At 35.5% G+C, this 26,795-nt stretch overlaps 1 protein-coding gene and 1 pseudogene across 2 annotated transcripts in view; both read left to right on the top strand.

The window, feature by feature from the left end:
• Positions 1 to 26,795, top strand: part of LEPR (leptin receptor) — a 93,261-nt gene that overhangs the window by 3,586 nt on the left and 62,880 nt on the right. Inside the window, exons 3-5 of one of the 2 annotated variants that reach the window (XM_065928579.1) lie at positions 16,704 to 16,759; positions 20,328 to 20,657; positions 22,793 to 22,916. In XM_065928579.1, coding sequence (XP_065784651.1) covers positions 16,720 to 16,759; positions 20,328 to 20,657; positions 22,793 to 22,916 — 494 coding nt within the window. In that variant the 5' untranslated portion in view covers positions 16,704 to 16,719. Of the gene's footprint in view, positions 1 to 16,687; positions 16,760 to 20,327; positions 20,658 to 22,792; positions 22,917 to 26,795 lie in introns of both variants that reach the window. The other variant, XM_065928569.1, reaches the window with a different exon arrangement.
• LOC136156543 (U2 spliceosomal RNA) lies at positions 11,104 to 11,269 on the top strand (annotated as a pseudogene).

Below are 26,795 nucleotides of genomic sequence, written 5' to 3'. Positions count from 1 at the left end.
TGAATTTTCAGGACAGATTTCCTTTAGGAATGACTAGTTTGTAACTGTTTTTTAATTGTAACAGGTAATTCAAGGCAAATACTCATTATTCACCATAGAAATAAGAGAACATGCCAATACTCAGCAACTTTTTGCTTGTTCCTTCCTAATCACAGTTTTCCTTTTATTTAAAAAATTATATGCACACAGGAGGCATCCTTTCATAGATTCTCTTGCTTAACATCATGTTTATGAGACTAAGCCATTTCCTCTCCCTTTTAAAGCATTAACTTTTAAAAAGAGATGTCTGTATTCCCTATCATTTGACTCCTTTTTCACATTCTCTCTTAAACCTACTTCTGTCACTCTTGCTTTCAGTACTCTGCCCACTGTCACTGGTGACATCACCTTTCCCAAATTCAGTGGTCAGTTGTCACCTTTGATCTTACGTCACCTGTTGGTAGAATTGTCAGTTATCACCCTTTGCTCTTCGTGATATTTCCTTGTTGGCCTCCAGGACACCATGTAGTCTTGATTTTTCCTGCTTCTTCACTAGCCATTACTTTCTGTCCCCTTTGCTGGTCTCTCTTCTGCTCTCAGATGTTTTAACCTTAGATTGTCTTCAGCTCTAGTCCTTGGGAGTTCTTTTCTGTCTACACTCTTTGATGATTTCATGCACTCTCTTTATTTGTGCACTGATGACTCCAAAATGATAGGTGAAACTTTGAGTTATCTCCCTGAACTTTAGACTTCTGTGTCTAAAAACTTGCCTGCTCAACATTTCCACTTGGATGTCTAGCAGACATTTCCAGTTCAACATGCTCCAAATGGAATCTTCATCTTACCCAAGCCCTCTCTGCAGCCTTTCCTATCTTCATCCTTCATGTTGTTCAGGCCAAAACCTGGGAGTCATCTTTGATATCTCCCATTCCCTCGTATCTTAGATGTACTATGTCAGGAAGTCCTCTTTGGTCTATCTTCAAAATAATTCCTGAATATAGTTACTCTTATCACCTCCATGGCTGCCATCCAAATCTGAGCTGCCATCATGTCCCACATGGTTTATTGTAAGGACTTCCTAACTGGTCTCCCTGCTTTCATCCTTTGCCCTCCGTAATCCAGTCTCAAATTGTAATCAGAGCTCTGCTTACAACAGGTTGCAGATCATGTCACTTTTTTCCTCTAGAATCTCCAATCTAAATGTTCCTTAGAATTACCTACCAAGTGCTATCTATTTTTTTCCTCTTCCTTTTATCTATCTGATCTCATTTTCTTTGCTGTTGCTCTTATTCACTCAGTTCCAGCCACACTGGTCTCCTTGCTATTCTTTGAGTATATCAGAGACCATCTTTGCTCTGACTGGGATGCTCTTCTCCCAGATAGCCACATGACTTAATCTGTTACTTTCACTTCTTTCCAATTTTTGTTCAGTTGTCTCCTTTTCAATGAGGTCTACTCTGGTCATCATATTTTAAATTGCACATCTTACCTTGCAAAACACTTTCCCCTTCCTTAGCTTTTCCTCATGTTCTTACAACATTTAAAAATACTTACTGACTTATTATTAATCATTTTTTTCCTGTCTTATTTTTATTAGAGTGCAGAATTAGAATTTATTAGAATTTATTCACTGTTGTATCCCTAGTACCTGAAACAGAGCCAAGCATGTAAGGGGAGCTTAGTAACTTTTTTGTTGTTGGTTGAATGCTGTTGCTGACAGTGACTGTTCATTTTTATTATTGGATATATTTTGTTTTATGAATATAATACTTTTATTTTTTACTCATTGTGATTAAGGATATTTGGATCATTTCTACCCTCTCCTTCCCTTTCTCCCTTTTTTCTTTCCTTCTTTCTTTTTTCTTTTTTCTCCCTTCCTCCCTCCCTGTCCCTCCTCCCTTCCCCCCTCTCCTCCTCCTGCTTTCTCTCTTCTCCCTCTCTTCTTTCCTCCTTTCCTTCCTTCCCTCCCTCCCTTTCTTTCTTTTACTGTCATAAATAAACCACCTATGATTCTTCTTCTCCAAGTGTCGTGGTGCTTAGATGTAGGAGTTTCTTTTTGTTGTTCAGTTGCTCAGTTGCTCTTTGTGACACCATGGACTGCAGCATGCCAGGCTTCCCTGTCCTTCACTATCTCCGGGAATTTGCTCAAACTCATGTCTGTTGAGTTGGTGATGTCATCAAACCATCTCATCCTCTGTGTCTTTAGAGTAAAAAACTCCTAGTCAAATGACTATATCACAGGGCTTGCAGATATCAGCTTTATTAGATAATGCCATGCTTTCCCAACATGTTTCTACCCATTTATATTCCTACTGTCATTCCTCTAATCTCTGCCAAAATTTAGAGTTATCAGAAACTTTAATTTTTGCCCATCTGGTGGGTGTGTATTATCTAATTGCCTTTTGTTTCTTTAATTACTAGTGAGATGGAGCCTAGTATCTGTAAAAATAGACTAGGTTATGCTTTGGTAACAAATTATCCCCAAATCTCATTGACTTAATGTGATAAAGATTTACTTGTCATTCAAGTAAAGTTTCCTCTGGTTTAGGACATCTCTCCAGCACAATTAGAAGTCTAAATTCAGGAAACTGCTATCATTCTGTTTCTGGAACATAGGACTTTCCCAGTTGATGTAGTATGGAGAAAATTGTGGATAATCATGAACTAACTTTAAATGCCTCCATCTAGAAGTGACATGAGTGATTTGCACTCACATTTTAGATGCAAAAGAAGTTCTAACTTCAAGGAGACAGGGAAGGTTAATCTTTTGTGCCAAAAAAGGCGAATATTGTTATCTATTTTTGTGTTAATAAGATACCCCCAAATTTAGTGGCTTAAAACAACAAATACTTATTATTGATATTTTCAAATACCAAGTGTTGACATATGTGTGGGTCTGTTTCTGAGCTTTGTATTTGTTCTTTTTGTCTCTTTCTGTAATAACCATAGGTTTAAATTGTCTTGCTATCTGGTAAATGGGGGAGTAAATCCTCCCTCTTGGTCCAGTGTTTTCAGGAGTGCTTTAGCATTTCTTGGCCCTTTATCTTTACATATATGTTTTTCAAATCAGCTTATCAAGTTCTAAAAAGTTTGTTAGGAATTTAATGGAGATTCCATTGAGATTGTTTTGAGTCTATAAACAATTAAAAGGAAATTGATACTTTGTAAATATCCAATTTTAGAATACATGACTGTCTCTCAATATATTTAGCTCTTCTCTAACATGACAATATTATAATAGTATAATTTTTCTCTTAAGAGTCCTTGAACATCTTGTTCTGTTCATTCACAGAAACTGCATATTTTTGAGATTATCTTAAATGATATCTTTTCAAACAGTTCATTGTCTTTTTGCTACTGCTATAGAGAAATAAACTTGACCTCTAAAAGTATTTTAAAAACAATAGCTTTATTGGACTATAATTCATATATCATAAAATGCATCCTTTTATAGTATACAAATCACTGGTTTTCATTACATGGACACAGTTTTGTAACCATCACCCCTATTTAATTTTAAAGCATTATTATCATTCCCAAAAACAACCCCATACCCCTTAGCAGTCACTCCCTATGCTCCCTTCTCTGATCCCTGGAAATTATTGATTTACTTTCTATGTCTATGGATTGCCTATTCTGGACATTTTATATGAATAAAGTCATAAGGCCTTTAGTGAACAGATTCTTTCATTAGCATGCTATTTTTAAGATTTATCCATGCTGTATCAGTACTTCATTTATCCATGCTGATCAGTACTTCATTCTTTTTTTTTTAATCATAAAAGAATATTTTCTTGGGGTCTACATTAAAAACAGGATTCCATGGAAGTGCTTCATTCTTTTTACGGCCAAATAATAAAGACCCTGATGCTGGGAAAGATTGAGGGCGGGAGGAGAAGGGGACGACAGAGGATGAGATGGTTGGATGGCATCACCGACACAATGGACTTGGATTTGGGTGGACTCTGGGAGTTGGTGATGGACAGGGAGGCCTTGCATTCTGCGGTTCATGGGATCGCAAAGAGTCGGACATGACTGAGAGACTGAACTGAACTGAATATTTTATTATATGGATACACCACATTTTGTTCATTCACTCATCAGTTGATGAATATTTGGGTAGTTTCCACTTTTTGACTATTATGAATAGTGCTGTTACTAATATTTGCATACAAGTTTTTGTGTGAACGTATGTTTTCATCTCTTGGGTTTATACCTAGGAGTAGAATTGCTCAGTCATATGGCAACATATTTAACATTTGAAAATCTGCCTGTTTTCCAAAGCAGTTTTCAACATTTTATATTCCCACCAGCAGTTTATTAACAGGGATTTCAATTTCTCCACCTCCTTGTCAACACTTGTTACCATCCAGAATTTTAAGCTATCATAGTGAATGTGAAGTGATACTCATTATGGTTTTTTTTTTTTTTCTCATTATGGTTTTGACTTGCATTTTCTGATGACTGATGATCTTGAGCATTTTTTTCATGTGCTTGTTGGCCATGAAAAGATATTTATATATCTTTTTTGAGAAATATTCTTTGCCTCTGTATTAATTGGATTGCTTGTCTATTTTTGTGGTGGTTATGATAGTTCTTTATATAGTGTATGATCTCTTTTAAGATACAGAATTTCAAATATTTTCTCCCATCTTGTGGGATTTCTCACTTATTTGAGGTATCCTTTGAAGCCCCAAATTTCTAAGTTTTAATTAAGTCTAGTTTATCTATCTTTTATACTTAATTTTGGTGTCATATCTAAAAAGCCATTACCTAATTCAGGGTTGAAGAGTTTTACTTTTATGTTTTACTTATAAGAATATTATAGTTTTAGCTTTTACATTTGGGTTTTTGATTACTTTGAATATATAGAATGAAGGAAAGGATCAATTTTTTTCTTTTGCATGTGGATATCTACTTGTCATAGCACCATTTATTGAAAGGACCATTCTTTCCTCGTATCTAGATGTCTTGTTAAAAACCATTTTGCTAAAAATGTAAAGGTTTATTTCTGGACTCTCAGCTTTATTCCATTGCTCTATTTCTGTCCTTTTATGAGATACCACATTGTCTTGATTCAGTTGAGTTCAGTTCAGTTCAGTTGCTCAGTTGTGTCCGACTCTTTGTGACCCCATCGACTGCAGCACGCCAGGCTTTCCTGTCCATCATCAACTCCTGGAGCTTGCTCAAATTCATGTCCATTGAGTCAGTGATGCCATCCAACTATCTCATCCTCTGTCGTCCCCTTCTCCCGCCTTCAATCTTTCCCAGCATCAGGGTCTTTTCCAGTGAGTCAGTTCTTCACATCAGGTGGCCAAAGAACTGGAGTTTCAGCCTCAGCATCAGTCCTTCCAATGACTGTTCAGGACTGATCTCTTTTAGGATGGACTGGTTGGATCTCCTTGCAGTCCAAGGGACTCTCAAGAGTCTTCTCCAGCACCACAGTTTAAGAGCATCAATTCTTTAGCGCTCAGCTTTCCTGATAGTCCAGCTCTCACATCCATACATGACTACTGGAAAAACCATAGCTTTGACTAGACAGATCTTTGTCAGCAAAGTAATGTCTCTGCTTTCTAATATGCTGTCTAGGTTTGTCATAGCTTTTCTTCCAAGGAACAAGCATCTTTTAATTTCATGGCTACAGTCACCATCTGCAGTGATTTTGGAGCCCAGGAATATAAAGTCTGTCACTGTTTCCATGGTTTCCCCATCTATTTGCCATGAAGTGATGGGACCAGATGCCATGGTCTTAGTTTGATTGTCTTGATTACTGTAGCTTTGAAGCAAATTTTGAAATCAGAACTGAATCCTCCAACTTTGTTCTTCTTTTTCAATATTGTTTTAGCTATTCCCTTGTGAATACATATGAATTTTAGAATCAACTTGTCCATGTCAATACAAAATGTCACTACAAATTTGAAGGGATTATATTGAACCAAATTCGGAAGTATTACCATCTTAATAAAAGTTCTTTCAGTTTGTGAACACGGGGTGTTTTTTCATTTATTTAGGTATTCTTGAATTTCTTTCAATGATGTTTTATAGTATTCATTGTATAAATAATTGCACTTCTTTTGTTGAAAATGTTCCTAAGTATTTAATTCTTTCTGATGCTATAGGAAATGGAATTGTCTCTTAATTTTATCTCAGATTGTTCATTGCTAATGCACAGAAATAGAAATTATTTTTGTGTATTGATTTTGTATTCTGCAACCTTGCTGAACATATCCAGAAATAGCAAGGATCTAACAGAAGCAGAAGAGGTTAAGAAAAGGTGGCAAGAATGCACAGAACTATACAGAAAAGGTCTTAATGATCTGAACAACATGATGGTGTGGTCACTCACCTAGAGCTAGACATCCTGGAGTCTGAAGTCAAGTGGGCATTAGGAAGTATTACTGTGAACAAAGCTAGTGGAAGTGATGGAATTCTAGATGAGTTATTTAAAATTCTAAAAGATGATGCTGTTAAAATGCTACACTCAGTATGTTAACAAATTGGAAAACTCAGCAGAGACCACAGAACTGGAAAAAGTCAGTTTTCATTCTAGTCTCAAAGAAGGGCAATACCAAAGAATGTTCAAACTGTCACACAGTTGTACTCATTTCACATGCTAGCAAGGTAATGCTCAAAATCTTTCAAGCTAAGTTTCAGTAATACATGAACCAAGAACTTATAGATATACAAGCTGGATTTAGAAAAGACAAAGGAACCAGAGAACAAATTGCCAACATCTGTTGGATCATAGAAAAAGCAAGGGGATTCCAGAAAAACATCTACATCTACTTCTTGGACTACCTTATTAGCCTTTGACTGTGTGGGTCACAACAACTGGGAAATTCTGAGAGAGATGGGAATACCAGAGTACCTGACCTTCCTCCTGAGAAATCTGTATGCAGGTCAAGAAGCATCAGTTAGAACTGGACATGGAAAAATGGACTGGTTCAAAATTGGGAAAGGCGTATGTCAAGGCTGCCTATTGTCACCCTGCTTATTTAACTTATATGCAGAGTACATCATGTGAGATGCTGGGCTGAATGGATCACAAACTGAAATTAGCATTGCAAGGAGAAATATCGACAGTGTCAGATATGCAGATGATACCATTCTAATGGCAGAAAGTGAAGAGGAATTGAAGATCCTCTCAAGGGTAAAAGAGGAGAGTGAAAGAGTTGGTTTAAAACTCTACATTCAAAATATTAGGATTGTGGCATCTGGTCCCATCACTTCATGGCAAATAGATGGCGAAAAAGGAGAGGCAGTGACAGATTTTATTTTCTTGGGCTCCAGAATCACTGCACTTGCTCCTTAGAAGAAAAGGTATGTCAAATCTAGACAGTATATTAAAAAGCATAGACATTACTTTGCAACAAAGATCCATCTAGTCAAAGCTATAGTTTTTCCAGTAGTCGTGTATGGATGTGAGAGTTGGACCATAAAGAAGGCCAAGCACTGAAGAATTGGTGCTTTTGAATTATGGTGCCGGAGAAGACTCTTGAGGGTTCCTTGGACAGCAAATAGGTCAAACCAGTCAATCCTAAAGGAAATCAACCCTGAATATTCATTGGAAGGGCTGGTACTGAAGCTACAGTACATTGGCCACCTGATGCCAAGAGCCAACTCATTGGAAAAGACCCTGATGCTGGGATAGATTGAGGGCAGGAGGTGAAGGGGTGACAAAGGATGAGTTGGTTTGGTGACACAATGGACATAAGTTTGAACAAACTCTGGGAGATAGTGAAGGACAAGAAGCCTCGAATGCTGTAATTCCTGGGGTTGGAAATAGTCAGACATGACTTAATGACTGAACAACAGCAGAAATATTTTTTTGTGTGTGAATTCCTTGGTATTTTCTACATATAAGATCATGTCATTTGAGCATAGAGATAGTTTTACTTCTCTCTTTCTAATTTAGATGTTTTCAATTTTTTTTCTTGCTCAGTCACCCCGGCTGAAACCTCTAATTGAATAGAAAGTGCAGGTGAGTAACGTTATCTGATCCTGCTCACTTAGCAGGGAAGTGATCAGTCTTTTACCATTAAGTATGATGTTAGCCGGGGCTTCCTTGGTGGTTGAGTGGTAAAGAATCTGCCTGCCAAGCAGAAGTGGGTTCTATCCCTGGGTCAGGAAGATCCCTTACAGAAGGAAATGGCAACCCACTCCAGTATTCTTGCCTGTGAAATTTCATGGACAGAAGAGCCTGGCGGGCTACAGCCCATGGGGTCACAAAGAGTTGAACATGACTTAGTGACTAAGCAACAGCAACAATAATGATGTTAGCTGTGAGTTATTCACATGCAGCTTTATCAAGTTGGAGAAGTTCTATGTCCTGTTGAATGTTTTTGTCATGAAATAGCATTGGAATTTGTCAAATGCTTTTGCTATTGACTTGTCATGTCTTTTATTGTATTATTATGATTGATCAAACATTGATTTTCATATTTTAAATGAAACTTGCATTCCTGAGGTAAATCATATTTTGATTACAGTGTATAATCCTTTTTATACATTGAAGGGTTTGGTTTGCTAGTATTTTTTACATCTATATTCATAAGAGATATTGGTCTGTAATTTCTTTTATTGTGATGTCTTTGTCTAGTTTTGGCGTCAGAGTAATACTGGCCTCATATAAGAAGCTGGGAAGTGTTAAAATACCTGGTTTTATGTTTTTCACCAGCAATCTTGATTAATTTTGTGACTAAGTTAAACAATCTACATATACTTTGGGATTTTCCATTTCTATTGTCATTCATGAGTAATGGCAATTTTGTTTCTTTCTTTATAATCCTTAATCTTTTCCTACTTCTCTTTCTGCCTTGCCTAGGACCTCAGGTATAATGTTGATTTGAAGTGCTCACAGAATAAATCATTTCACATTAAGAATGATGTGTCTTTCTGACTTTGAATTTTCCTCTCAATACTGCTTTATCTGCATGAAATTAAGTTTTGAGATGCTTTTTTCATTATCATAAGTTTAAAATGTATTTTGATCTTGATTATATCTTTTTTTGCCCTGTAGATTACCAAAACCAATTTTTCTTATTGTCCTAATATATGGCATTTGTGTAGTTATATTTTTGTTATTTTTTTCCTGCCTTAAAAACACTGTGGACAGAGAATGTGGTCTGTGTCTGTATGATTTTAGCCTTTGGATTTATTTGTAACTTGCCTTATGTCTTTGTACGTGATCAGTTTTTGTAAACGCCCCACTGGTGATTAAAAATAATGTGCCAACTACAGTTTGGAGGAGCTGAGTTCAATGTATGTCAAATTTGTTAATGTTTTTGTTCCAATGTCATTTGTTAATACTATTTCAGTCTTATATATCCTCACGTATTTATGTTTGCTGTTCTATTTTTTGTTTCTATACATCAATTGATATAAATTTGTTTTATCAGTTCAAATGCATGCACTTAAAAAATTAACTTTAGCACACAATCATTTTATTATTTAGTCGCTAAGTCTTGTCAGAGTCTTTTGCAACCCCATGGACTGTAGCCTGCCAGACTCCTCTGTTTTCCCAGGTAAGAATACTGGAGTGGATTGCCATTTCCTTCCCCATCTATTCATTCTTTAAGGAGAAAGTATTACAAATTTCTACCATGTGTGGATATCTATTGTTTTCCTTGTGGTACTCTTGAGTTTTCACCATATATCAATGTACTTTGAAGCTACATTATAATAAGCATATGTTATTTTAAAGCTATACTATATGTATGCATTTAAAATTATTATATATTCCTGCTGAATGGAAGCTTTCATTAATTTGGAGTGATTCTCTTCAGCTATATTTCTGTTTCTATAGGGTATTATTAAGGAGATGTTTAAAAATACATATTTATGTGTTTAACAACCTTTTTCAGTAGTTCTGACTTATGGTTATCCTCATGCTTCCTGTTGGCTTTAAAATGAAAACCAGAAATATCCACTCTTGTAACTCTTAAAACCATATTTCTGAGCTTAAACGTGTGATTAAAGTGAGATTTCGTGTTTGTAAGAAATGCAGACACAGAAATGCTGAATTTGTAGTGAACCATCAATGTCAAATTTAAGTGCTATGAACTTGTAAGTTTGAAATCTTTTCCAGAATGCAAACATTCAATATGTCTAAGGTAGGCTATGTGAAATTTTTGTGGATATTGATTCTCACTGAATAAAAGTCAGCAAGTCGCTTGTTATTTCACGAACTGCTAGGCTAGATTCATCCCACTTATACAATTTTATGGCACCAATAGAGTGTCTTCTGAAGTGAATACAGGCCACTGTCAGTGTGGGACAGTATTTGCCTGGCTTTGGTGTTTTTAGGTCTAGTTGACTGGGTTAAAGCTATGACTCTGCTTAGCATAGCATGGAGACTTGCTGAGGGGAGAACAGGGTTATGGGAACCATTGTCTGTGCGCCGTGGATGGTCTTTAAGGAGAGAGTCACACATTTGAGAACGATTTTAGTGAAAATTCCTAGTACCTGTGGTGGTGATGGTTTTAGTCTCTAAGTCGTGTCTTACTCTTTTGTGACCCCATGAACTGTAGCCCACCAGCCTCCTCTATCCATGGGATTTCCCAGGCAAGAATGCTGGAATGAGTTGCCATTTCCTTCTCTAGGGGGTCTTTCTGACCCAGGGATCAAACCCACATCTCCTCCATTGCAGGCAGATTCTTTACCGCTGAGCCACCAGGGAAACCCCTTCTGGTACCTATCAGTTCAGTCGCTCAGTTGTGTCCGACTGCTTTCAGCACCATGGACTGCAGCACGTCAGGCTTCTCTGTCCATCACCAACTCCCAGAGCTTGCCCAAACTCATGTCCATCTAGTCAGTAATGCCATCCAACCATCTCATCCTCTGTCATCCCCATTTCCTCCTGCCTTCAATCTTTCCCAGCATCAAGGTCTTTTCCAAAGAGTCAGCTCTTCACATCAGGTGGCCAAAGTATTGGAGTCTCAGCTTCAGCATCAGTCCTTCCAATGAATTTTCAGGACTGATTTCCTTTAGGATTGACTGGTTGGATCTCTTTGCAGACCAAGGGACTCTCAACAGTCTCCTCCAACACCACAGTTCAAAAGCATCCATTCTTGGGCACTCAGCTTTCTTTATAGTCCAACTCTCACATCCATACATGACTACTGGATCACTTCTTTGCCTTTTGGCTAAGATCAAGTGTAGTATCTGGTACCTATGGACCTCTTTAATTCAAACTAGGGTAATATGGACTAGTAAATAAAAATGACCCAACTGAAGACACTCCAAAGGGGCATTGTGGCATTGATATTAATTTTAGTCTTTGCCAATTAGAAAATCCAGAAATAGCACAGACTTAAAAATCTGTGTATATGTGTGTATGTGTGTGTGTGTGTGTTTAATAGTGAGTGAGACAGATACAGAGAAAAGGAGGAGGGGAGGGAATGAGGAGAAGAGAGAGAGAGAGACTGACTGACTGACTCTACTCTGGGGCTAATAATTTCTATAAAGTTTATGGAAATATATAAGTGCTCTATCTGTTTATGCTAGATAATAGCTAAAGATGTGAGCCAAGTACAGATTATCAGGAGCATCTATAATGGTGTTATAATAGGCTTTAAAAATGTGAACTCATGTTTAAGAACAGCTGTTACCAAATAGCTGTTTAGTGAAGGCGTAGGACAACTTAGTTTTTCTCAGAATTATATTTTCTCATTTTACTTTAACTAGCAGCTGTTATTTGTGTGTCTCAACCTAGAAGATAATCAAACAATTGGATTTCTGTATGCACTAACAATATTTCTGAACCAAACTGGTTTCAGCATGAAGGAGATGAAAGAGAAAAAATAGTACATACGCATGTGTGTGTATGTGTTTATGCATAAACACATAAAGAAAACATGCTGGCACATACACAATAAACACCTGATAATTGTAGCTGCTGTTAGGAGTGGGTTGCTGTGTCCTCCTCCAGGGTATCTTCTCGACCCAGGGATCAAACCCACATCTCTTAAGTCTCCTGCGTCAATAGACGGGTTCTTTACCACTAGCACCACCTGGGAAGCCCAGTTATATTGTTAAGATGTTATCTGTTAGGATTATGACTACCCAGGAGTTAGCTGAGTATTTCTCTAGTGACCTGGGTATTTTACAGTGACACTGTTGGTTAAAGCTCTGCTTTGGGGAAGAAAAGCTTTTCACACAGGACAAACATTATGTAAACATGTTCTTTCCATAAAAAGTAGTCATCTGGAAAAGGGTTTCTTAGTCTTTTGACTAATACTATTCTGAACTTGCAAATCAGTTCTTACACAAGAGTTCCTATTGTTTTTTACCCATACTTTTGGCTGACCTTTGTATTAACTTTTCAAAGGTTCTGTAGGAAAATCTTTTTAAAAAATGATACTTATGATATGCTTCATATTCCTCCTCATTCTTCAAAAGGCAGTTAAATCCTCACTCCTCTTTGGAATCTGTTATGATTTATCCAAATTAAGAGTAATCTTCAGTTTCTACTAATTACCACTCTTTCTGGTTGTAATTCTTTAAATCTAAGACATTGTGGATTTTTAAGATATACCACCATTTTTGTAGAAAGGAAAAACCCTGCCTATTTATTTTACAGTGCTTTCTTATCATTTAAAATTTTAGATTTATACCTACTGAAAGAACTCTTTTAGAATTATTTAGATAAAGATTTTTGTTTATATCATACCACTTTCATAAGGCAAATAAAAGTCAAAAGATATCCATTAAGGAATTCTTTTTCATATTCAGAATCTGGTTTTTCTGAGTCACTTTTCAATGCAGTGTTGTTGATGTCAATATTTTCTTAAATGGTACCATTCTCTGGATTATCAAGACTATTTGTGATGTTGAACTTCATAAAAGAGTGAGTCACCATGGTTTCTGAGATTTTCTTTTATGTTTGTCCATTTTGCAAATTTTATGCTGACTCTATATTGATTTTAGTAAAAGATGTCCACAAAAGGTTTTCAGACAATACTCAGGGCTTATATTCCTTCCTTCCTCAAAAGGTTTTTAAATAGTCTGTTGACTGAAATATTGATGGCTAAAAATTGTCTAATCTATCATTAGGAAAGTGTACCAGTTTGTATGTATGCAGTCAGTGACAACTAGATCACAGCTGCTACCAAGCCATAAGTGGTTATAAGATGACATTGATGTTAACAAAGATCCTGGTGTCAGAAGTGTTAAAATATTGTGAATCTTAGAAGAAATATGACTCTACTCTCTCCCTTTGTATTTCTTGGAGTTCAACTAATATTCCACTTCTGTGAACCTTTAATTAGCTCCTAGGACTTTGTAGTAGCTATTTTCTTTGAAATCCAATAGCACCTTTTAATTTAATTAAAAGGACAAAATAATAAGTTTGTATGAAAATAGTCCATGCACCCAGTTACAGAAACTTACTGCAATAAAGCACAGCAGTTTACCCCACTCCCTTCACTTTGTTATTCCTGGTTTTGAGAACAACTGACTTGAACCATTTCTGGTTTTAGCTTTTCCTTTGTCTAACTCTGTAAGGCTAAATAATATGCTTATACTGACTTTTTTTCTTTTCATTTATAATCTTTAAATAGATACCATGGTAGGAAGAAATTTATCTTACTAATTTCACCTTTCTCTCTCTCTCCTCCATTATAATTATATTAATTTTCTGACATCTTTTATTGGTTACATTTAAATTCCACAACCTTTTTTTTGCTTCATTCACTATAGATAGTTTCTCTTGACTCCTTATTTCAAGAGGTTGAGCTATTTCCACCCTTTGCCTTCTCACCATCTCTCCTTTTGTAATTATTTTTTATACCCCAATTTTTCATACCACTCCAATTTTGACAACTGTACAGTGAGAATATTGATGATATTTATGTTTAATATTTGTAATTAAACCTTTCATTTTTGTCTATTGATTAGGCCAAAAAGTTGAAAAATCAATAAATAGCAGCATTAATGCTTTTAGAACTCTGTAAATATTACTCATCACAGAACCAAGAAGAGTCCTAGAATCATATTTTGCTCAATATGACTCCTAAGCCACCCAATGGAGAATATCCCTAGAATCAAAGTTAAAGGGATCTTCCTTCTTTCAAGTGGATTAATTCCAGCATTTGCTTAAAATTGTGCCATATTTTATTTCAGTTCATGTTTAGATCAGGACTTTTTATAAAGCTTTTTTTCAGCTAGCTCATTTTTTCTTCTTGGGAGAAGATTTATGAGTCTTATTTATTAATTGTTAATTTTCACTGTTTTACTCACTTTATTTCTTTGGAATCCATTCCATTCTTCATTTTGAAGTCGATTTTGAACTCATATTCTTATTTGGACTAGTGACTTCAATTTTACACTATGACTTTCTTTTTTCCCTTGTGTTATTCTGATTTCTTGCTTTATTTTCAAATTTTTCCAGCTTCAGAATCATAGAATGTTTTGAGTTGCCTTCCATTCTCACTGTTATCCTGGCCTTTTCCTTTCAAGGGTCACCTGTACTCCATCTGCTATCTGGACAGGTCGTTCTCAAGACCGTAGAGCCATCAACTGGCTTGTAGTCAAGCTTTTCAGGATCCCGAATCCCCAGTCCTTTCCTGATTTACTCCTCATTTTGCCAGAACACATCATAAAGTTACTTCCGAGAAAGAGATTCACAGGATGTAAATTTTCTAAGTCATGTGTTATTTAAAATTTATTTGTTTTGTTTGGATACTTTCTTGATTGGCTAATAGAATTTTAAATTGCAAATAATTTTCCATCAGTCATTACTAGATAGTTTTCTGTAATTCAGTGTTTTGAGATGAAACATTTGTTTTAATTAGGTTTCATTGCTTTGGTGATTTTTTTCTTCACTAGAAATGCTTCTTTTCTCTCTGCAATTCTTAAATGATATGTTTAGGAATGGATTTTTGTTTTCCATTCCTTTTTCTTGGAAGTGGCTAGATTTTTTTTTTTTTTTTCAGTTTAAAGACTTGTGTCTCATCAGTTCTCGGAAATTTTCTTATATTATTTCACTGATTATTTTCTCTTTAGTCTGTTTTTCTGGAAATGTTATTGGTTGGTTATGAATCACTTGATCTTATTCCCCACCTCCCACCTTGGAGAGGAATTAATTATGCAAATATGTTTAAATAAAAGAATGGTTATCTTATGTAAGGAAGAACAATATGATCTATTGGTCACTTAATTCAGTGAATCAGTTGAAATAAAGTGAGTCAAATCAATTATTGGACTGAATAACTTAGTCACTAGTCAGTTCAGTCAAAACACTTAGTCTAGTGATATGTGTATTTGCAACATACGCTGATTATGACATTGCCTTTGGATTTATTCTATGAGACAATGTTGTATCAGAAAGAGGTAGCATAAAAAAGCTGGGAGGACTTTGCACACATTTAATACCATTAGATAATGAAGATGCCACACTGAATTGGTTTCTAGAAATCCTTAAGATGCATTGTGGGATCAAATGTGTAAAGAACCAAAATTCTGGTAAAAAACTCAGAGTCTGACAAGCAAATTTACCAGACTACCAAATGGTCATACTCACCCATCTTTTTCCTAAGAGTTATTTAAATTGTGAACTAAACAAGCATGTTTTTCTGTTTGCTTGTCACGTGCTACTTTTTCTCAGATACAATTTATAACACATGTTTCTCACTTAATACTTTATAATATTCTTTGTGATCAAGCTGTGATTTCTGTTTTAAACTAAAGCCTCTCAGAATCATAAGCAGCTCTGAAAGGGATTGTAGGGATTGTTCTTCAGTCTGATGAGGAAGCTGAGATCAAGAATGGTGACATCCCAAGTCCTACACCTGATTCATCCAAAGAGCCTCAATTGGCATCTAAGACTTCTGATACCTAATTCAGGGCTTTTTACCTCAGATTAATTTTCATATAGTGAACTGAATCCCAAATATAAGATAATAAAAAAGACTGGAACACCAAAAGCCTTTAATGTTTCCTTATAAATCTAAGCTAAATATGTTTAAATTACGCTCTCCTTCGATTTCATGACATAGTAGTAAAAATAACCTTATTTGTGGTATATTTCAAATTGGATAGAATTCATGGGAAAGTTTGAAGTCAACCCTGTCATCTGCGTGTATGAAGCCGTCAAACTCCCCTTCAATTACCAATAACTTGCTAATGTTAATATTGTGTGTGAGCTGGGTCACTTCAGTCGTGCCTGACTCTGTGACAGAGGTTTCCAAAACCATATTGCAAAAGTTTCTCCTCTTCATTGAAAATAAATATGCAGTTCATTATTTATGCTATAATCATTCAGCTTTGTGATATCACAGTAAAGATAAAGACTATAGGAAATGAAAGGAATTTAAGAATTGAGCACACACACACACACACACACAAATGGAGTGTGATATTTATGATGTTAGGTCAGCTGTACATATTTAACTGGCATTGTAAGCTTTTTTTGTTTAGTTAAAAATTCAGTCTCATCTATGATACCTGTCCTGGTTTGTCATGTCATGAAGGAACATTGCCATTTTTTTTGCTTAAGCCATATATGAATGTATTGCTTATGTTTTAATTCTGTAAAATAGCATGTGCATAGGAATGAACCTATAACTCACAGTTTTACATTCATGTTAAATGCTGATACTGATCCAGAGTAGTATTATCAGATTACAATGTTATTCCTTTTCCTTTTATATTTTCCCATAGATAACTTGTGTATATGTAATTTTTTTTAATGTGTGTGTACTGGTTTTAGATTTACTGTTTTTTAGGTGTACTTCTCTGAAGATGATTTGTCAAAAATTCTGTGTGGCTTTGTTACATTGGGGTAAGTTATTTGCTTTTAAAATGTCCATATATGAGGTAGAGATTTTACCCTTAGATATGTTGTTTCATTTAATGGCTGACTAAATTTCCCATTTCCAGTTAGGAATTCTCTTGCTCTTAACTAAAAATGCAAACCAAACAAAAATGGAAGTGTGAAAGTGAAAACTCTTCCCAACCTCCTGTAAGCAATGTGATGGGTATCCTTCCAGAAACATACCCGCCCTCCCTCCTCCACACACACTCATATCTCCAGTCACAAAAATAGAATTGGTCTGTCTATTCTGTATTTTTCCTGCTTAACAGTTTTTCAGTTTATCCTCATAGCTTTTCTTGTTAGGGTTCATTAATATACTTATTTGTTTAATGATTGCATAACAATGAACTTTATGAATGTACCTTACATTATAAACATATTTGAACAATTCCCATTATTAGACATTTCTTTTTCTGTAATAAATAATGCTACATTGAAATTCATATACATACATCTTTGTGTATTTGGGAGAGTATTTCTCTAGATTAATTCCTGAAGAGAAATTTGTATGTTGAGTAGTAAACACAAGTTTGAATTTGATAGGTAGTGTGAAATCTCCTCCAAGCTCTTTGCCTTTTGCAGTCTAACATGAGTATACATAAGTGGTAGCACAGACGGTAAAGAATCTGCCTGCAATGCAGAAGACCCAGGTTCGATCCCTGGGTCGTGAAGATTCCTAGAGAAGGGAATGGCTACCCACTCCAGTGTTCTTGCCTGGAGAATCCCATGGACAGAGGAGCCTGGTGGGCTACAGTTCATGGGGTCACAAAGAGTCGGACATGACTGATTAACACACATTTGATTGCGTTCCTGCCAAAGATACGCATTATCATTCCTTTACTTGGAAATACATATAATGACATTTAAATATTTTGATATTATTTAGCAAATGTAGCATTATTAAATTACAAATATATGTATATATCAGATGATCATCAAAACTTTAATTTTCTGTATCTAGGACTGGTTTACTTGGTGATAATATTTAAAATGAATGGCTATCATATAGTATAACAGATTTATTCTAAAATGGAAAAGAAATTTCATTTAAATGGTATTCCCCATTATGATTCTGGTAAACAATGACAAAAAAATGTTATAAGGGGATATTATCAAGGGATTGTGTATGCCTTGGGAATTCCCACCTTGACTACCACCAGAAGATTATGTTCAAAAATTAAATGTGTACTGGTCTTCCTCCTACTTATTGCGGGAATATCCTGGAGAGAAAGCATTCTTTTAAAATCTTGTGTTTTAACTTTCTGTGAAGCATAGCAGGCTTCTGTTTGAAAGTAGTCACACAATGCCAGTAACTTTTGAGTATATAGGTGTGGTTTTCTCAGGTCCACTTACACTTGGATTTTTTAAAATAGTGAATACCATAGTACTGCATGATCCAAGGTTAGTTGAATCTGCAGATGCAGAGGAGTTGTGTATACAGAGGAACTGTGTATAGGGAGGACCAACTACAAGTTATATCCAGATTTTCCACTGCTTAGAGGGTCAGTGCCCTGAACCTGCACATTGTACTATTCTCAATGGTTTCTTACAGCATTCTAGAAATATTTTGATTTTTTAAACTCAAATCATCTAATTTAGATTGTGTTCCAAGTCTTTGAAATTAAAGTCAGGCTGTCTTTAACAAAACCCCTTTCCCCCCCACTAGCAACCATTACCTCTGTATCAACTGGTTCTGAGCATCTCTTTGGTTACTCTGGTCTTTAAAGGTGCCCTGAGAAGCTTTCCTATTACTCTTCTATCTTACACATGCTATTGTTTGTTATTGTAGCCATCTATATAGCTACAGAAAATATCCAGGATAATCCCACTGTTACAAAATTCAGAAAAACTGGACCACAAGGGACTATCAAAGAAAGATAACATTCTCTCTTATTTTCTCTAATTTTTATTAGGGTCCATGGTAATGTTTTACATTGGTTTTTCAAAAGGTTTGTGGTTTGGCCAAGTTTTGTGAATCAGAAGATGTCTGGGGCTTCATTGTATAACATATGACAATACTTATCATATGATAACATAAGCTTATGCCTTCAAATGAATATTCTGGACTCCTTACCATTTAGGGTTCATTTTTTGGGAAAGAAATATCATTTGCAAAGGAAGCATGTAAACAAAATAGAATCATCTTTTAATTAAGCTGATTCAGTAGTTACCATGTGACATTCATTATTACATTTTAATTTTCAAATACTTTGAGGATTTTAGTCTAATTTCAGTTTAGTCAACTGAATCTTCCATGTGCAGCTAGAGAATATAATGTTTTTAATTAGTATTTATTGTTTTGTAAAATGAAAGAAACAGCCTAATTTCTTTTTAGTGAGAAGTTCTAATTTCAAAAACACATGTTAAAAGGATTTAGTCCAAAGGATCACAATTGCAGTGATGATTCACTTTTGATGATATTATGATACCTAATTGTTCAGTGTGGGAAAAATAATATTAGTTCCTGTTAGTCATTTTTGCCTTAATTTTTATATCTTATACATATTTCTATTAATATTTATAGAAAGCTCTAGAAACCAAAGTAAGAGTCATTACTTGTGTATTTGAATATTTTTACATGTTTTACTTTTGTAATTTAGAATAGCACTTTTGTGACTTGATTTAAAAAATTTCTGTTTTCTTACATTTTAACATTTACCATAGTCATTTAAAGGTCTCACACTATAGACACCATGCAAAATTCTTAGAATTCTCATTCTGCATTGCTTTGTATATGAGGCAACACAATGGTTGGATGATTAGAATAACTTGTAAAAGAAAGAATTATGGAGAATTATTTTATTTTCAAACAATTATTTAAAAAAACAAGTATCACATTTAAGGTTTTCTGTAAGGGTACAGGTTTATAAAATTGTTCTTAATTTTATGGGTGAGTGTTACATTATCTTTAATCAGCAGTGAATGTTCCCTGTAAGAAGTCTGTCATTGTTCATCAATTATTGGAGGATACTAAGGACATATCTTACATGATACCATATATCTGGAGAATCATGGGCATATTCAGGAAATCATCCAGCTGTTCTGATGTTGAAGACAAACCCTTTCTAAAATCACTCATTGAAAGTAGTGTTAACATTTTGGCATTTTTCTCCATAAGAAATATTAAAACATCACCTTAATATTTGCTTATATAATTGCACATCCAGATGCCATTATGCTGGAAGTCCGTTAGAGTAGTTTACTTTTTTTTTGGAAAAGGAAATTGAAATATTTAGCTGTAATTTACTTTTGCTAAAATGTAAATATGAGTTGTTAGATTAACGGGGAAAATGAAGTGTGAGTTTCCATAAAGGTTGCTAAAGAGTCAAGTTATCTCTATAAATAAATGTACCCTCTTAAGTATAGCTCATTGTTCAGTGGAAGCACAGACTTATGCATTAGGCACTGATTGAGCACTTAGAAAGTTTAATAATAACTACTGAGTACTACATCATTTAATCTTAGACACTTTCTGTTGATATCTTAATCAAAATGATTAATTGCTTTTTTCTGTGTGTTTTAAATGTCCTAACAGAATTTATTTATGTAATAACTGCGTTTAACTTGGCATATCCAATTACTCCCTGGAAATTTAAGTTGTCTTGCATGCCATCAAATACAACATATGACTTCCTCTTTTCTCCTGGAATCTCAAAGAACACTTCAAATCTGAATGGACGTTATGAGGCAGTTGTTGAAACTAAGCTTAATTCAAGTGGTACCTACTTATCTAACTTATCATCCAGAACAACTTTCCACTGTTGCTTTTGGAGTGAGGAAGATAAAAACTGCTCTGTATATGCAGACGACATTGAAGGGAAGGCATTTGTTACAACAGTAAATTCTTTAGTTTTTCAACAAACAGGTAAGTATTTTAATGTTCCAAGCATTAGTTGTTACTTAACTATATTGGATAAAATATTTTCATTCTCTGAAACTTGTGTGAAATAGATGTCTCTGGATGTGATTCTGAGCAAATATTACCATTTTATATTAATAATAAAATTAGAATTATCATGTGACCAAACTAATAAGTCCCCAATTTTATGTCCCATGGAAATAAAAATGTAAATGAGGGAATTTTTTAACCTTAAGATATATTCTTATAGTCTTCTAAATTTGCTTTAAAATAAAAAAGTATATCTTTTTCTTTTTAAATAGATATCAATGGCAGATAATCTTGTTGAATTAATTAAATTCTAAAGCAAGTAAGGAATCTCAGTAGCCAATGCATATATTTTAAATCACTTTTTTTTTGTTGTTTAAGTGTAATGCATACTGAATGTAGCTAATGTAATTAATAATTTTGCATCTGGAAATATAAACAACAAAATTATCTCCAAGCCTTCTGGAAGAGCTAAATAGAACAGAGACAATTGACTGAGCACCATAAACATCTATAATATGAAAATAAAGGCATACATCAATATAGTACTTCTATGTAGGGTTCATCAGAATTTCTCAACCTCAAAATTTTTGACATCGTGGGCCAGGTAATTCTTGGTTATGGGGGACTGTTTTGTGCATTATGCCAATGGCTCAGTGGTAAAGAATCCACCTGCAATGCAGGAGACACAGGAGCCATGGATTTGATCCCTGGGTTGGAAAGATTCCCTGAAGGAAATGACAACCCACTCCAGTATTCTTGCCTGGAGAATCCTATGGACAGAGGAGCCTGGCGGGCTACAGTCTGTGGGGTCGCAAACAGTCGGACATGACTGGCTGCTAAGCTCAAGCACAGGTTGTTTAGAAGCATCCCTGGCCTCTACCCAGTTGATGCCTGTAACACTCACTCTGCAGTAGTGACAATCAAAACGGATCTCCAAACTTTGCTGCATGTCCCTTGGAGTGCCAAAGCACCACTGGTTAGATGGAAGAAATACTTAGTTTGTTGAGATCAGGTTAGCAGTAAGGATAAAGCATAACTGGGCAATAAAATCGGAGTTTTAAAACAAGTTAGAAGTAATACTTCCTAGTGTCTCTGTCTTTAGGCATTTAATTTTAAATGAAGCACTTTTTTAATTTGTAAGGGAGCTTAACTTCACCATTCCAATGATTGTTGGATATATTAAGAATGGACTTAAAATGTGAAGGTCCTTGTGACTAGCCTTGAAATGATCCAGAAATGTTAGCACTTTTTTCAGTTATCAAGTGAAATGATAATGATGCTGCAGATTTTAATTTATGTGTAGATCACAGAGTTGGACACAACTGAAGCGACTTAGCAGCAGCAGCAGCAGCAGTGAGTTTAACTTTGTGTAACTAAAGTTACTAGGTTAAGTGGTGGTTACTGAGGATTTCCATGCAATTTTCTGCCACATGGGCTATTTACTTCATAAGGCTCAACCTATGCAGAGTCACTACTAGCTAGAAATTCTCCAAATGGGGAAATACACTAGTATTGCTTAAGATACCTTTGGTGTTGTATTAAATTAGTCATAATTTTTAGCTGTTGCTGTGCATGCTTTCTAAATTACAAATCACCAATAGTTTATCATTGTCAGGTGAATTTTTCAGTATACAGTGAAATATACTCTCATTATTTGTATGTGGGGTCCATAATATTACAATAACAGAAATTTAAGATATGCATCATATTGGTGATTCCAGTGTGAATCACCATGCTTTCCTGCTAATGCAGACCCAGAAATGCTGCACTCAATTTGCTGTACTTTGATAGTTCATGTTCTCTTGTCTCTTGGAAAGTGGGGATGAACTGAGCGAGGTGAGGTCTTCTGTCCTGCATAAGTGGCTCAAGATTTTAAAAAAATTTGAGAAGCAATAATTGAATTTAATTCTTTTACTTTATGAAGAAGGAAACTGAAGGGCAAAGGGACTAAATGGGCACAGACATATGACCAATTAGAGCTTGTTCTTTTTCTCTCAGAATGGACAGTGGTAGTTGTATCAGAACACTGGTAAATTTAATTTAGCCCTTCCCTTTCATTGGGCTGTTCAGAATGTTTTTTTCAGATTTAATTTAGTTTATTTTTAATTCAGGTGCAAACTGGAACATACAGTGCTGGATGAAAGAGGACTTGAAATTATTCATCTGTTATATTGAGTCATTGTTTAAGAATCCTTTCAAGAATTATGACCTTAAGGTCCATCTTTTATATGTTCTGTAAGTACCAAATAAATAAATTTGGACATTCTCATGACACAATTTTTTTCTGAAATACAAGAGCTTTCATATACAGAAGTAGATTATGAAAGCTCTCCTATCCCTGTAATTGCTTTTATATCAGTGTACATTTCTATATTTTTTGTACGACTTTCTGCTCCATCAAGTTTTCTCTTTTCTCCTCATATTGGTTCAGGTAGCAAGACATTGTAGATGTGGATGGGCATATATTTGCAAAGAAGTGTAAACTCAATTCAGGAGTCTTAGGTATTTGACTGAAGAAAGGGGGAAAGTTTATATTTATTTTTCTGGTAGATTTTTCTTTCATATTTGATCTTTTTATTGTCTTGAAAATGTGTGTGCTTAATGTATGTTTGTGCTAGGTAGAGAGCCACAACAGTGGTTTCGAACAGCTATACTTACAATTCTTACAGTAAATAGGCCATTCAAGTTTTTCTAATAATTCCAGTGATAATACCTACCACTCCTATTTGAATTAAAATAAAATTATTTGGCTGTGCTGCATGGCATGTGGGATGTTAGTTCTGCAACCAGGGACTGAACCTTCAGCCCATGCAGTGGAAACATGGAATCTTAACCAATGGACATCCAGGGAAGTCCTTGAAATTTAAATCTTTAAAATTCTTTCTCATTTGTTGTTACTCACCTCCCTCAGTTCTGCTGTTACTGAGGTGCTATAAATAAGGGGTAAATTGGGACCTCCCTGATGGTCCAGTAGTTAAGACTCTGCACTCCCAGTGCAGGTGGCATGGGTTCGAGCCCTGATCAGAGAAGAGAATGGTGCATCCTAGGAAAAAAAAATTAAGGGGCAATGTGCTAGAAACTGTCCATATAAAGATGAATAGAGACAGAAAGCAGAATGATGGCTGCCGGGGCCTAGAGGAGGGGTAATGAAGCATTCTTGTTTAAATGGGTATAGAGTTTCAGTTTGGGAAGATGACAAATGTTCTGAAGTTGAATGGTAAAGATGGTTACCCAACAGTGTGAATGTTCTTAGTGTCACTGAATTTTGTACACTTAAAATGTTGTGTACACTTAAAATGTTGTGTACATTTTACCACAGTAAAAAAATTTAAAGAACACAGATGTCAAAAAAAGGATGTATTCAGACACTTTACTAAATGTGTGTTTTACTTCAACTTTTTAAAATAACTGGGATAGTTGATTTACATATTTCTTCTCACTTTTTTTGCCATATGTTGTCCTATGTATTTATAGACTCTATAGTTGGATAGATCTGTGTTCATAACTGTTACATCGTCTTGATATACTTTCCCATTAACCTTACACAACACTATTCTTTGTTTCGCCTCATGCTTTTAATTTTGAAAATGTATTTGTCTTATATTTAAAAAGAGAATAGTTATAGTCTCTGCTCTTGAGCCATTCATAGGTTAATGATTTGGACAGATATGTACAAATATGTCTCAAAATAGGGTTTGAATTTTAGTGATTACTGATGTGGGAGCACAAGACTGATGTGAGAGCCTAGGGTGGGGAAGTCTACTGTACTGGTGGGAAAAGAGAGGAGTGAAGGTTTCCCTGGGAAGGAGACAGCTGTGTTGAGATTTCAAGGATGAGTGAGCTGATAACCAAATATGAAAAATTTCTGGTGTAAAGGTAAATAAGACAAATTTTAGAAGAAGCAAAGCTACTATCATCCTTATTTTTCCACTGATTATCAGACTGTAGTTAATACTTACAACTTACGTTAAACTGCTGAACTGATTTTTCTTTTGGCCCTGCCACGTGGCTTGCAGGATCTTAGTTCCCTGCCCAGGGATCAGACCAGCGCCCTCTGCAGTGGAAGTGCTGGTCTCTAACCACTGGACCGCCAGGGGATTCCCCGAACTAATTTTTAAAGTCACCCTAGGGGTCGGGAAGAGTCAGACACTACTGAGCGACTTCACTTTCACTTTTCACTTTCCTGCATTGGAGAAGGAAATGGCAGCCCACTCCAGTGTTCTTGCCTGGAGAATCCCAGGGATGGGGGAGCCTGGTGGGCTGCCGTCTATGGGGTCACACAGAGTCGGACACGACTGAAGCGACGCAGCAGCAGCAGCAACAGGAGTAGAGCAGATATGGTAGAAGGTGACACATTGAATATTTGTGACAGAGAGTTGATAGTTGAATAATTAAGTTCCAGAAAAAGAGCACAGATGAAGGGTTGGTCTTAAAGCAAAGGAGACTCGCCACAACTTCTGGGTCTTGAGCAAAGAAAGGAAGCACTGTGGTTGATGAGGATATATTTGACAGCTGGGGCATAAAGTTTCCTGCTTTATTTAACCAAAACACATTTTAGCTCAGAGAAACTAATTACAATGAAGTACATTTTTGTGATGGTCTGAATACTTTGGTGGTGATCAAAATCTCACTAGGTGCCATTCGAGAGAATTTCAAATGTTATCAGTGAGGTATGGTAATGTGCCCAGTTTGATAGCTCTGTGACCATGTGTAAGGATTTATATTTTATAATGTGTAGGTCATAGTTATGTCTGGAGGTCTGCACTTTATGAGAGAGATATTATATATGAATATATAAGAGCATTTCAAAATTGCATAGTAAATTAGCGATAGCTGAGAATTTGAACTTTAGTCAGCTAAGTGGTCTTTGGTCTGTTCATCTAAATGGACCCATAAAAATGAGAAAATTATAATATTAAATAGTTTTTTCAACTTGCTCATATGATGAATTTAGTAGATTCTTTCAACTTTCTTTTATTTTGAACTCAGGTTTTTAAAAATATCAATATAGGAAAACCTGTCCTAATTGCATACCATTTGAGAAATGTCTTGGTTTTTTTTCTTTCCACTTATTAAAAGAAATAATTTTTATTCTTTTTGGCCATACCACGTGGTGTGTGGGGTCTTTATTCACCAGCCGAGGATTGAACCCTGGTCCCCTGCAGTGGACGTGTGGAGTCTTAACCAGTGGAATGCCAGGGAATTCCCATTTGCCACTTTATTTGTACTCTTCACTGTATAATTTGGTTAATATGTCCATTTTACCAACTCTCATATGCTGTTTCTGGCTTGAATGCTATTTTTGTGTACATCTTTGGGCAATACATCTCCAAATAATTTAAATAAGACTCTTCAGCTCAGGAGGAAGAACTGGCCATTATAACAGATGAAACCTCTATGGAATAGGAAATCTATAATGATGATTACTATGGAAAAGTTTTTCATCCAAATCACCTCCCCAAGGCACTAGAGAATTCACAAGAGAACTCTTTCAAATGCTTCCATGTGTAAATAAGTATATTTTTAAAGGGAACTAAAATCTATTGTTTAAAAGGAATTTAAAGCCTTATAAATATGTCCCTTAAGGAAAAGCATTGTTTGAACTCAGATATTAATGTTTGTCAGAGAATCCAAAGGAGAGCTACAACAGATATTTGCTATTTTGAAATTTTCTCTTAAACCCAGGAAGGAAATCCTCTTCTTCCTTTGTGAAGTGCCTATGAGTACATCAGACACTGAACTGAGTATAGGGAACAGCGTTAAGCAGTTCAGACTCAACCCTTGCCCTCTTGGACCTAACGGTAAAGATAAAGAACATAAAGTTTGAAAATGCTGTGATGTAATACATATGGGGACTTGCAGAAACATATGCTAGGTGTATCTGTTTAGATTATAAGGGAGGGAGAGAAGAATGAACCAGAGAGAATGAAGAGCATTTGCCAAAAAAAACCACAGTCAAATAAAGACATTTGAGAACTTGAAATTCCCAAATGTGTGGTTGGGAAGCTGGGGAATGATGAGAAATCAAGGTGGATAAGTAGGAAGGGTCATGAGGGAGTTTGGGCTAACTGCTAACACCTAGCTTACCTTGTCTCTTCAGAATCACTCTTGTCA

Source organism: Muntiacus reevesi, chromosome 1 (assembly GCF_963930625.1).
Source record: "Muntiacus reevesi chromosome 1, mMunRee1.1, whole genome shotgun sequence".
Lineage (NCBI taxonomy): Eukaryota > Metazoa > Chordata > Mammalia > Artiodactyla > Cervidae > Muntiacus > Muntiacus reevesi.
This window is presented reverse-complemented; position numbering and strand designations above follow the sequence as displayed.